Source organism: Trachinotus anak, unplaced genomic scaffold (assembly GCF_046630095.1).
Source record: "Trachinotus anak isolate AG129_WGS33_773 ecotype Australia unplaced genomic scaffold, CSIRO_AGI_Tana_v1 ptg000012l, whole genome shotgun sequence".
Lineage (NCBI taxonomy): Eukaryota > Metazoa > Chordata > Actinopteri > Carangiformes > Carangidae > Trachinotus > Trachinotus anak.
Window position 1 is genome coordinate 26,531,938 of NW_027273863.1, and position 13,129 is coordinate 26,545,066.

At 41.7% G+C, this 13,129-nt stretch overlaps 2 protein-coding genes across 2 annotated transcripts; both read left to right on the top strand.

Moving 5' to 3' along the window:
* Positions 1-599: 599 nt before the first annotated feature.
* Positions 600-2,649, top strand: LOC139629652 (tripartite motif-containing protein 16-like). The gene has a single exon (XM_071492394.1). The coding sequence runs from the start codon at positions 767-769 to the stop codon at positions 2,438-2,440; it is 1,674 nt and encodes a 557-aa protein (XP_071348495.1). The 5' UTR covers positions 600-766; the 3' UTR covers positions 2,441-2,649.
* Positions 2,650-9,330: 6,681 nt separating this feature from the next.
* LOC139629653 (tripartite motif-containing protein 16-like) lies at positions 9,331-11,258 on the top strand. Its single transcript, XM_071492396.1, has one exon. It carries the CDS (start codon positions 9,331-9,333, stop codon positions 10,516-10,518), a length of 1,188 nt encoding a protein of 395 aa, XP_071348497.1. The 3' UTR covers positions 10,519-11,258.
* The last annotated feature ends 1,871 nt before the right edge of the window (positions 11,259-13,129 follow it).

Below are 13,129 nucleotides of genomic sequence, written 5' to 3' on the forward strand. Positions count from 1 at the left end.
AGTTTCTGCAGGTGGAGAAATTGTGCTTGTGTCAGAGATGTGTATTTGTTAAAGAAGGACCATGAGAATCAAAACTATGAACAAGTGATCAGTGTTGAGGTGAAACAAAGACGCTGTGAAGGAAGAACTGGTTTTGTCAACATCTGTGATCCACAGAAGAAAACTGTAAAACTGTGCGCTCTTAAGTTCCCACACAGTGTGCCACACTCAAGGTACAAGGATTCAAATCTGTCCTTGTCAGTGTCGCACACTGGGAATGATGCACGCTGAGTTGTACAGTTTCCTGCTGTGTATCTGTAAACAGACGTCCACAGAAACATGTCTTCTCTCACGGTCTCTTTGTTGAGCCTCACCACTGATCATGTCTTCAGTTTGGATTCACATAGTTGTTGTTTTTAACAAAGACTTGACTTGACTTGACTTTCGACCTTTCTTTGTTGTAAATGACAGATAACACACCCTGTCTCTCTCAAACAGCTCCTCTTTGTGGAGTGCAGAACAGACTGAACGACACCTCCCTCTTTTTTCTTCCTGCTTCAACACGTATCAAGCTCCACCCTGTCAAGCTGTGTCTTTGTTCCCTCCCCCTCACAGATCTGTAAGTATGAGGATGGGTGTAAACAACATGTTGTGAACTGCAGGAGATGATGAGTCTGACTCACTGCAGCAGGAGAACGAGAGCAGAGATCTGTTTTCCTCCAGAGCACAGAGACTGTTTGTGTTCAGACAAAGGGAAACTGTTGGACACTGATTCTCAGGAGGTGAAATGGCGCAGCAAGGAAATCAGCTGGACCGAGAAAAATTCTGCTGTTCCATCTGTCTGGATCTACTGAAGGATCCGGTGGCTCTTCACTGTGGACACAGCTACTGCATGAACTGTATTAAAACCCACTGGGATGGAGAGGATGAGAAGAAAATCCACAGCTGCCCTCAGTGTAGGCAGACCTTCACACCGAGGCCTGTCCTGGTGAAAAACACCATGTTAGCAGATTTAGTGGAGGAGCTGAAGAAGACTGGACTCCAAGCTGCTCCTGCTGATCACTGCTATGCTGGACCTGAAGATGTGGCCTGTGATGTCTGCGCTGGGAGAAAACTGAAAGCTGTCAAATCCTGTTTGGTTTGTTTGGCCTCTTACTGTGAGAAACACCTTCAACCTCATTATGAAGCAGCTCCATTAAAGAAACACAAGCTGGTGGAGCCCTCCAACAAGCTCCAGGAGAACATCTGCTCTCGTCATGATGAGGTGATGAAGATGTTCTGCCGCACTGAGCAATGTATCTGTTATCTCTGCTCTGTGGATGAACATAAAGGCCACGACACAGTCTCAGCTGCAGCAGAAAGGACTGAGAGGCAGAGAGAGCTCCAGCTGAGTCGACAAAACATCCAGCAGAGAATCCAGGACAGAGAGAAAGATGTGAAGCTGCTTCAACAGGAGGTGGAGGCTATCAATGGCTCTGCTGATAAAGCAGTGGAGCACAGTGAGAAGATCTTCACTCAGCTGATCCGTCTCATGGAGAAAAGAAGCTCTGATGTGAAGCAGCAGATCAGATCCCAGCAGGAAACTGAAGTGAGTCGAGTCAAAGAGCTTCAGGAGAAGCTGGAGCAGGAGATCACTGAGCTGAAGAGGAAAGACGCTGAGCTGAAGCAGCTCTCACACACAGAGGATCACACCCAGTTTCTACACAACTACCCCTCACTGTCACCACTCAGTCAATCTACAGACTCATCCAGCATCAATATCCGTCCTCTGAGGTACTTTGAGGATGTGACAGCAGCTGTGTCAGAGCTCAGAGATAAACTACAGGACATTCTGAGAGAGACATGGACAAACATCTCACTGACAGTGACTCAAGTGGACGTTTTACTGTCAGAGTCACAACCAGAGCCCAAGACCAGAGCTGACTTCTTAAAATATTCACAGGAAATCACACTGGATCCAAACACAGCACACACATATCTGTTATTATCTGAGGGAAACAGAAAAGTAACACGAGGTCAACAACAGTCTTATTCTAGTCATCCAGACAGATTCACTGACTGTTATCAGGTTCTGAGTAGAGAGAGTCTGACTGGACGTTGTTACTGGGAGGTGGAGTGGAGAGGAGGAGTTCGTGTAGCTGTCGCATACAAGAATATCAGCAGAGCAGGGATTGAATGTCGATTTGGACGCAATGAAAAATCTTGGGCGTTACATTGTAACCAAAACAGTTATAAATTTTGGCTCAACAAAATCAACACTCCAGTCTCAGGTCCTCAGTCCTCCAGAGTAGGAGTGTACCTGGATCACAGAGCAGGTATTCTGTCCTTCTACAGTGTCTCTGAAACCATGACTCTCCTCCACAGAGTCCAGACCACATTCACTCAGCCTCTACATGCTGGACTTGGGATTTATACTCTTTTTGGTTTTGGAGCCACAGCTGAGTTGTGTAAAGTCAAATAGTCTTTTAAGGAGCAGTTGGTTTAAATCTGTATTTTAGTTCATCAGTTTATTTTGTCTCCATGTTTGTTGCTAAAAGCTCATTGCTGTTGTGTTTCTGCACTGCACACAGATCACCTGTCAATCAAACATTATGGGTGGTACTTTGACCTCTTCTCATTTCTGGTTGTGTTGATGTTTGACTTTGTTCAGGTGGAGCTGGAGCCATGGAGGATATCACTGCTCATCATCATATTTGTTTGACTCACATTTGTCCACATGAAAACACAAACTTGTCTGTGCTCTAAATGTTTGTTGGATATTTGTGTTGATGTATTTGTGTGTTGCTGTTTCTCTTCCACTGCATGAGCCTTAACAGAGAAATCAGCAGACCTTCCTTTATCACTGATGTTTTGTTCTCACTGTGTAAAGACACAAATCTATAATTACATTTACATTGATGTGTTTGTCAGAACAAATGTTGTTGTCGTTCAAATCAACTTACAAATAAGGTCTATGAGGTTTTATCAAAGTGTCTTTATCATGATAATAATCAATGAGGAGACGATTGATTCTTTTCTTTTCCGTCTCTGAGATTCAGGTGAAACAAACAGCAGGCAGTGTGTGGTGGTGCTAAATGACAGGAGGTACATCAGTGTCTCAGCCTTTAACATTTTGACCCCAGAAGAGCACAGTGACATGTGATGTAATGTGTTTTTACTTCATAATGTCTCCTGTGGGCAGTGGGGTCACATGACTGCTCACCTGAACAGCACAGGTGTTGCTGACGGGGCAGCTCACACAGGTGTCTTGAGTTTTCTTTGTTCTGTGTCCTGAGCTCGTTCTGTTTGTCCTTCAGCTGAGCTGCTTCCCTCCATCATTTCACCTTTGTTCCTGCCTGTGTCGAGTGAGGAGTTTATTTCATTTTATTTCCTCAAGTCGTGTTTATTTAGTTGTTCAGTAGAACATCTAATCTCCTTGGTTTGTTCTCATGTGATTATATATTTAAAGTCAGAATGTATTGATATACTGATGTTGATTGGTATAGTTTGTTGCTTTATTCAGGAAAATGATTTGACTTGTGTGTACACTTTCTGTCATTTGTAGAAATATAACCACTCACCTGTAACCACTCACACCTGACTGACTGCAAAAGATTAAAGACTCTGAAATGGAACCTGTTGACTGCTTCTCCTGCTTTGCTCATATTCATTAAGTCAGGTCCAGTGTAATCCTACAACACATACATGTGTGGAAAATTACATTCCTGAAGTTTACATGATCATTTGAATAAAGTCCCCTGTAGGCTTCTGTAATGACTTTAACATTTTTAATTTGACTCTGTTATTTGTCTGCAGCAGATGCTTTGAGGATGAAACACTATATTATAATCATGGGTTGTGTATTTAAAGGAGAACCAATTCATATTTCTTCTTCCTGTGCCCCAGAACAGTTTGAATATTTGTGAACATGCACCTCTCTCCTCTAAACTTAAGAACCAAAGGGAGAATGTTAAAATGTGATGTTATGTAATAATAATGAATGGGAGAGAACCTTAAAATGTGCTTTGTTCTATAACAATGACTGGAGCTTTTAAGCCAGGTCATAAATGTTTGTGTCATTACACCAAAATGGGTGTTTGAAATCTTTGACTTTATGTCCAATTTAAAATTTGGATGAGACCTTTCAGGGGGGAGACCACATAGCTGCTGTAGATTAAGGGGTTAATGAAGTAACTCATTTCCCCCAGTGACTCAAAGTCAGTTCAGCTATATAACTTCAGCAGCCTGACTGATGAGTGCAAGACTTGTACAGATGTTTTTAGACTGACATTTGCAAGAAAGTCTGTACTTCCAGAGTCTGTTTTCTGCTGAACTGGTTCATCATTTACACTCAGTAACTCTTTATGTGGAGGCTTCAATTAAACAGAGTGATGGAGTTCCTGGATTCTGCATTTTCTTTACATTTGATGGGTATTTTAGTGGAACACACAGCAGTCAGTGCCCCTTGTATTGTCTGTGGAGGATCCTGATCTGAGGATTCTGTGATTTATATCTTTAGGACAGATTTCATGTTTGCTGGTTTCCTCTTTCCAGCCTGTCCATGAGACAAGGCGGAAAAACTCATCAGAACATCAGCCCAGACTCTGCCATCTTTGCCGGAGTAATATGAATAACAACATAAACGCAAGCTGGGGAACAAACACACACCTGTGGTAACTGCGGAAATGAAGAGGCAGGAAAGAAACAGAACAGAGGGGAGCTACTCTGTTTTATACACTGCCCTCATGTGGTAATTGGGCAGAAATATAGAATATATATTAAATATAGACACAAAACACAAGATGGCCCCAGTGAACCATCCCTGGCTCTCTGTGCAGTCCCCGGTCAGGAAGTAAAATACTCGGATCGCCTCCGTTTCATCACACCGGTCTCCAAACGAACCTGGACCAACCTGGAACCTCTGACCTTTTATATCCTGTTTCACAAAGAAATAACTCAGTGGTACCAGAGGTAAGTCTATAGCATCAGAGGTTTACTCTCAGAGATCCTGTTTGGTTGGGAAGATGTCTCACTCCCACTGTAAAAGAAATGAATTGAACTGAAACATTGACCCTTGTTGTGTTTGGGGAGAGTCTTAGTCAGCGTAAATTTGAGATGCGAAATAGATTGAATTGAATTTTTGTTGATTCCGACTCTGAAAGTGACATTTTTGTTGAGTGGTATCAGTGATGAGGTAACGCAAAAACACCAAATGAAGTGTTTTATCAACATCTGAACAGATACAGAGCAGAAAACTGACAAACTCTGCTTTAAGTTCCCACAGTGTCTTCACTCCGCTCTCGTTTTATTCTGAAAGTCCTGCCGGAAGTTGTGATTCTATGTTTCCGCCGCTTTGACCTTCTTAAAGTTTGACTGCTGCTGCCACTCTTCACCCTCAAGGCTGTCATCTGTTTACAAATGACTTCACAGCCAGTCACTCTTTTTGGCTGGTTAGCAGCGATTTAACAGTGAATATCTAAATATAGCACCTTTTAATGAGGCCACTTGTAGATTCATCTGAAAAGTAGATCATAGAGCAAAGTAAGATGGTCCAAGATATAAGATCATCAGATGGCTCAGCTCTGATTGTGAGAATCACTGTCTAAGCTCTGGTGGTGGACAGGACGCCATGTTGGATTCTGGAGCTGGATTCAACCACAACAGCTGGATGGTGGAGCTCCATACTACTATTAAATGAACTATTGCAGTGTGGTCGTATTTGCCACTAAACAGTGTCAGCTGGAATCAGGTGTGGGGGGAAATAGTCTTTCATTTTCATTGACGCCACTTTAACCACAACCAACTAACATAAGGTTTAACATAGGCTGCTTTATGCTGAGAAATGTGCTGTGAATGTTAGCTTAGAAGTTTTTACAAACAGACTGTTGTTAGCTGTAGCTGCTGCAAAGTGTCACCTTTGCTGGCTGTTCTCAAACTAGTGACTTTATATTAGTCACTTTTCATCTTTTGTCCTTTAGAGTTTTAAATGGATGATTAATCTTATGTTCTTTTCATGGACAGAGTAATTTGACTTAAGGGCTTTAAAACATTTTAAAATCATTCTTTCACTTCGAGGGAACCTTTCTATCGTTCCAGGATTCCTGTGGACAGTATCTGCAGTGGGAGCTGTGTGTGACCTCCTCTGTGGAAACTGATGGAGCACAACCAGCAAGAACTGGTGAGTCATAGACAGGACTACAGCTCCTGTGTGGGCTCAAAGCAGAGTCAAAAGGATTTTGAACATGTAAAGTGACATTCACAAACAATTCCAGATATAGCTGTAAATCAACATTTGTAAACCTGTGAAATGAATCTGCATGAGTCATTTGTACATGTGAAGATATTCTGCTTGTGTAGAAGAGATTAGTATTTGTAAAAAAGACTGATTAAAATCTGAACCAATGATATCAGTGGTGAGGTAACACAGAGACGCAGTGAGAGCAGTGAGCACCAACTTTAACACAGTTTTCTGCTCTGTATCTGTTCAGACGTTGACAAAAGCAAAGCTCCCACACAGTGAGTGACCCTGAAGTTACAAGAAGAACTTTGACCCTATCACCTGAATCTGATTGGACATTGACAATCCAATCACAAATCAGAGTCCAGTCACAGGGCAGGTGGCAGGTGGCACCTTTCAGGATCTGCAACAGAGATTAAGGCATCAGAACCACCTGCTCTCTGATTGGACCCTGCTTCTTGATTGGACTGTCAGTGTCCAATCAGATTCATGTTTAAAAATAGGGTCAAAGTTGTCCTCGTAACCTCGGTGTCACACAGTGTGTAGGAATTCTGAGCGTCAAGTTTTACAGTTTTCTGCTCTGTATCAGTATCTGTCTGTTGACAAAGCTCTTATTTCATAGAGTCTTTGTGTTTCCTCACCACTGATATCATTTGTTCAGTTTTTATTCACAGCCTCTTTTTTTTTTTTTAAACAAATAGAAATCTTTTGTACGAAAGTTGAATTTCTCATGAAGTTGATTTCAATTCACGGATACAAACCTCATTCACACTTTATTTTGTTGTACAAAGACGTAACAAGCTGCAGTTTGTATACGAAGAGAAGCTACTGGGCCACTCAGGCCACTCGCACAGAGCCAAGATACATTTGAAATGCTTTGATTGTGTTGGAGCGTATCAGAGTGAAATATGTAACAAATCCTCAAAAGGGGAAAAAAAACCACTGATCATTTCAACCACCACTGGGTTTTCCTCAGGCTGTGGTTGGAAAGTGAAGTAAACCAGAGTGGAGAGTCATGATTCCTGATGCTGACAGGTCTCACTTGCATATCATGATATATTATAGGTAGGAGATGTGGACCAGATGATGTTGGTCACCATCATTTCTGCTAATAGATTTGTCGTGTGTGTGGATGGACACAACTGTAACGTTACAGTCGCAGGTTGCTTTAGTCTCTAAACTGTTGGACAGACACAGATGACTGTTGATGACAGTTAGCGTGAGGAGAAATGTGCCAATGGATCAGTGAAGGTAACTTTCAGTGTGACAAACATCTATATAAGGCCAGTGGACTGTCGCTCTACCAATAGAACTCATTTTTAAACTGTTATTTTTGTCAAACCTGTTTTGTAAATATGCAATTTTTAGAAAAAAAATCAGTTTGTATTTTGTGTAATCGCCTTTCGACACAGATCCATGGTTAAATGTTTCAGATGAGTTACATGATATTCTGTTTGTTACACTCACGGTGGATCAGAAAATTACCTGGATGTGATTATTAACATAAATGTCTTGAATATTATGATCAAATCCTTGTTAAGAAACCAGCTGTCTCTGATTGGTTGAGAGGGAACTCATTGTGATGTAATAATGAAGCAGGAACTACTCAGTAACAACCGTGTATGATGTATCACTTTACTGAGCAAAGCTCTGCTAACTGTAAAATACCAGTTCAACCATAACTGAGCAATGTAATAAATCTTACACATACACACAGCCTGTTTCCTGCTGAGAGATGTGGTGTGAACATGAGTATATTAGATCAGCAGCAGACGTTTTTAAAAAAGGCTTTGGCTCCTATCAAATGTCACCTTTGCAGCTTGTGCTTGAACTAGTACATTTATCATTTTTGTACTTAAATGAGGTTTAAATGGGTGATTGATCAATCTTTTATGTTCTTATCTCCTTAAAATGCTTCAAAAACATTTTACAGTCAAACAAAGAGCTGCTTGAAATGTCCTGGTTTGCTCTTCAATGGAAAGTAATTTTATTTAACACAAACACCATCATGTGTTTTCACAGGGACGCCACAACCCACCTCAGGCCTGTACCACACCTTAAGGTCCCCACAACCAGCAACAAATGGTAAGTCATGGGCATGACTCCACCCCACACATATATGGGCTCAAATTAGTGTCCAAATGATTTTGAGCTTGTGAAGTGATGTTCACAAATGATTCTAAAGTTTGTGGTTGGAACTCGACCTTTGTAAACGTGTCAAATAAATCTACATGAGAAATTCAAGTTTCTGCAGGTGGAGAAATTGTGCTTGTGTCAGAGATGTGTATTTGTTAAAGAAGGACCATGAGAATCAAAACTATGAACAAGTGATCAGTGTTGAGGTGAAACAAAGACGCTGTGAAGGAAGAACTGGTTTTGTCAACATCTGTGATCCACAGAAGAAAACTGTAAAACTGTGCGCTCTTAAGTTCCCACACAGTGTGCCACACTCAAGGTACAAGGATTCAAATCTGTCCTTGTCAGTGTCGCACACTGGGAATGATGCACGCTGAGTTGTACAGTTTCCTGCTGTGTATCTGTAAACAGACGTCCACAGAAACATGTCTTCTCTCACGGTCTCTTTGTTGAGCCTCACCACTGATCATGTCTTCAGTTTGGATTCACATAGTTGTTGTTTTTAACAAAGACTTGACTTGACTTGACTTTCGACCTTTCTTTGTTGTAAATGACAGATAACACACCCTGTCTCTCTCAAACAGCTCCTCTTTGTGGAGCGCAGAACAGACTGAACGACACCTCCCTCTTTTTTCTTCCTGCTTCAACACGTATCAAGCTCCACCCTGTCAAGCTGTGTCTTTGTTCCCTCCCCCTCACAGATCTGTAAGGATCAGGAAAGAGAATCCACAGCTGCCTTCAGTGTAGGCAGACCTTCACACCGAGGCCTGTCCTGGTGAAAAACACCATGTTAGCAGATTTGCTGGACATGAAGATGTGGCCTGTGATGTCTGCACTGGGAGAAAACTGAAAGCTGTCAAATCCTGTTTGGTTTGTTTGGCCTCTTACTGTGGAAACACCTTCAGCCTCATTATGAAGCAGCTTCATTAAAGAAACACAAGCTGGTGGAGCCCTCCAACAAGCTCCAGGAGAACACCTGCTCTTGTCATGATGAGGTGATGAAGATGTTCTGCCGCACTGATCAGCAGTGTATCTGTTATCTCTGCTCTGTGGATGAACATAAAGGCCACGACACAGTCTCAGCTGCAGCAGAAAGGACTGAGAGGCAGAGAGAGCTCCAGCTGAGTCGACAAAACATCCAGCAGAGAATCCAGGACAGAGAGAAAGATGTGAAGCTGCTTCAACAGGAGGTGGAGGTTATCAATGGCTCTGCTGATAAAGCAGTGGAGCACAGTGAGAAGATCTTCACTCAGCTGATCCGTCTCATGGAGAAAAGAAGCTCTGATGTGAAGCAGCAGATCAGATCCCAGCAGGAAACTGAAGTGAGTCGAGTCGAAGAGCTTCAGGAGAAGCTGGAGCAGGAGATCACTGAGCTGACGAGGAAAGACGCTGAGCTGAAGCAGCTCTCACACACAGAGGATCACACCCAGTTTCTACACAACTACCCCTCACTGTCACCACTCAGTCAATCTACAGACTCATCCAGCATCAATATCCGTCCTCTGAGGTACTTTGAGGATGTGACAGCAGCTGTGTCAGAGCTCAGAGATAAACTACAGGACATTCTGAGAGAGACATGGACAAACATCTCACTGACAGTGACTCAAGTGGACGTTTTACTGTCAGAGTCACAACCAGAGCCCAAGACCAGAGCTGACTTCTTAAAATATTCACAGGAAATCACACTGGATCCAAACACAGCAAACACACATCTGTTATTATCTGAGGGAAACAGAAAAGTAACATGGAGTCAACAACAGTCTTATTCTAGTCATCCAGACAGATTCACTGGCTGGTGTCAGGTCCTGAGTAGAGAGAGTCTGACTGGACGTTGTTACTGGGAGGTGGAGTGGAGAGGAGGAGTTCGTGTAGCTGTCGCATACAAGAATATCAGCAGAGCAGGGAACTCAGGTGAATGTGGATTTGGAAACAATGACAAATCTTGGGCGTTAGATTGTTTCTTAAACAGACACAAATTTATGTTCAACAATATCAACACTCCAGTCTCAGGTCCTCAGTCCTCCAGAGTAGGAGTGTACCTGGATCACAGAGCAGGTATTCTGTCCTTCTACAGTGTCTCTGAAACCATGACTCTCCTCCACAGAGTCCAGACCACATTCACTCAGCCTCTACATGCTGGACTTTGGCTTTACTCTTCTTATGGAGGCACAGCTGAGTTGTGTTAACTCAAATAGTCAAAGGTCATTTAAGGTGCAGTTGGTTCAAATCTGTATTTTAGTTCATCAGTTTATTTTGTCTCCATGTTTGTTGCTAAAAGCTCATTGCTGTTGTGTTTCTGCACTGCACACAGATCACCTGTCAATCAAACATTATGGGTGGTACTTTGACCTCTTCTCATTTCTGGTTGTGTTGATGTTTGACTTTGTTCAGGTGGAGCTGGAGCCATGGAGGATATCACTGCTCATCATCATGTTTGTTTGACCTAAACTCACATTTGTCCACATGAAAACACAAACTTGTCTGTGCTCTAAATGTTTGTTGGATATTTGTGTTGATGTATTTGTGTGTTGCTGTTTCTCTTCCACTGCATGAGCCTTAACAGAGAAATCAGCAGACCTTCCTTTATCACTGATGTTTTGTTCTCACTGTGTAAAGACGCAAATCTATAATTACATTTACATTGATGTGTTTGTCAGAACAAATGTTGTTGTCGTTCAAATCAACTTACAAATAAGGTCTATGAGGTTTTATCAAAGTGTCTTTATCATGATAATAATCAATGAGGAGACGATTGATTCTTTTCTTTTCCGTCTGAGATTCAGGTGAAACAAACTGATTGTGTGGATGAAGTCAATCTGTTCATGAAATCACTGAACAAGAGTCATTGAACAGACTTTTCTGATTCAATGTGTGAACAAACTGAAGCTTCACATCATCAATAAAGTTGATTTTCCTCAATAATAAATCAAATGTTGTCTTGTGTCTTCATTCCAGGATCTGATTCAAAGCTGATGGAGAAAATGTGAAACTAATATGAGGCAAAGCAGCAAAAACTACAGTGTTACAGTGTTGATGTTGAGGGCAGAGGAACATTTGTCAGTCAGTCTCTGTCCTTTCAGCTTCCTTCACTAAAACACATTTGTCACAGAGAAATGAGCAGAGTTTTCTTTCACTTGTTGCTTCACAAACTGGAAAAATGTTCAGAGTTACTTTACTTAGTTTCACACTAAGTTTTAGTGTGAAGAAGTTGAGTGGAGTCCTGACGCACATAAGACAAGAGAGGTTGTGTTGTTGTGGACTTGAGGTCATTTTATTTGTTGTGATGTTGATTGACATGAAGATGAAACTTCAGAATGAGGCTGTCATGTTCAGTGAAAGTCATCAAGACACAATAACTGATGTTTGCTGGAGATTTATGTTGTTTCTGACAAGTTTTCACAGCCGTCACTCGACCACAGTCACACAGCTTTTACAACAAGTCAAATGTTGAACAGTCAACAACAGATGGAAACTGTGCAGCCTGCATCAGCTCCAGTCCCGTCACCATAACATGAAAATATTTCTTTAGGTTTGATTTCAACTGTTTCAGTGTCGCTCAATCAGAAGTGAAGAAGTCACATTCCCACCTGAAGACTGATGTGAATAATATTTGTAGACTGGAAACTCTTGTCTTCCATCTTTCCCATGTGACCTGAATGCAGCATCAGTGTTACAGAGTGTGACTCCTCTTCCTGCAGCGAACATCACAGCAGGTGAACAACTGAAATCTGAAAACTGATGCACAACACAAGAGGGCGCCTTCATCCTGCTGAGCAGGGATGTAGTGGAGGTTAAAGCTCCTCAGCTCAGTTTGGCTCAAGTTTTTATTGAAGATGATGATTTTAGGATGAGAAGATTTATAATCAAATGCCTGATATTATACATCATAGTGCTGTGAAACTGATGGAAGTCATTAGAAATTCATCTTTTAAGAAACTTTGAAGACACAAATGTTTCTGTATTCAAACACAACACATAAATCACCATGACTCCACTACCATGTGTCTGTAGGTCAAGCCATGTGTAAGTGATTTATTTGTTTCATATTCAATGTGACAGAACTCGTGGACCAATGTGCTCAACTCTTTTAACACAACCTTAAACCTTCAGAAGAACCAGATCCTCATTTAAAGGCTCTGTGTCGGGCCTCTGGCTCTGCTGTAGCCTCTGGGATCGTCTTGCCCTTGGTTGCTGTGTGTTTTGTCTCCCTTCAGGTCCTGGTAGGTGGAGCTGGTATCAGTGCAGCTGGGTGCACCTGGCCAGTCTACCCAGAACGCATTTCAAATCATCCATTTTACACAATTTTCTACTTTGTATCTGTTCACAGACATCCACAAATTTTGGACTCAAGGATGAACTGGTTAGATTTTAGTGGTCAAAGGTCAAGGTCACCTCAAAACTCAAAACATGGCCTTGTGAATGAACTTCTTCAAACTAGGTTCAAATTCAATTTCTTGACATTTGTGTATTGTGGATGATCCTGGGATCTGATGGCTGACTACCCATAGAGTGCTGCAGGAATGAGTCCTACAACGGGCCGTCAGAGTTAACCTGATGTGAAACATCGAACCAAAGGGAAGCACAGTAAATGACAGATTGAGAAGTTGGTTCTGTAGTGAAATGATGCTTATGTGCTTTTCTCTCAAACCTGTTGTCTTCATTTTTATAGGTTTATATTATTGGATGTGAATTTTAACAAATATTAAAATACAATAAAGCAAATAACAACATACAGACTGATGTTGAATTAAAAAAAGATTAACAAAAGTTTGACACAGTAAAAATACACAGTATGTC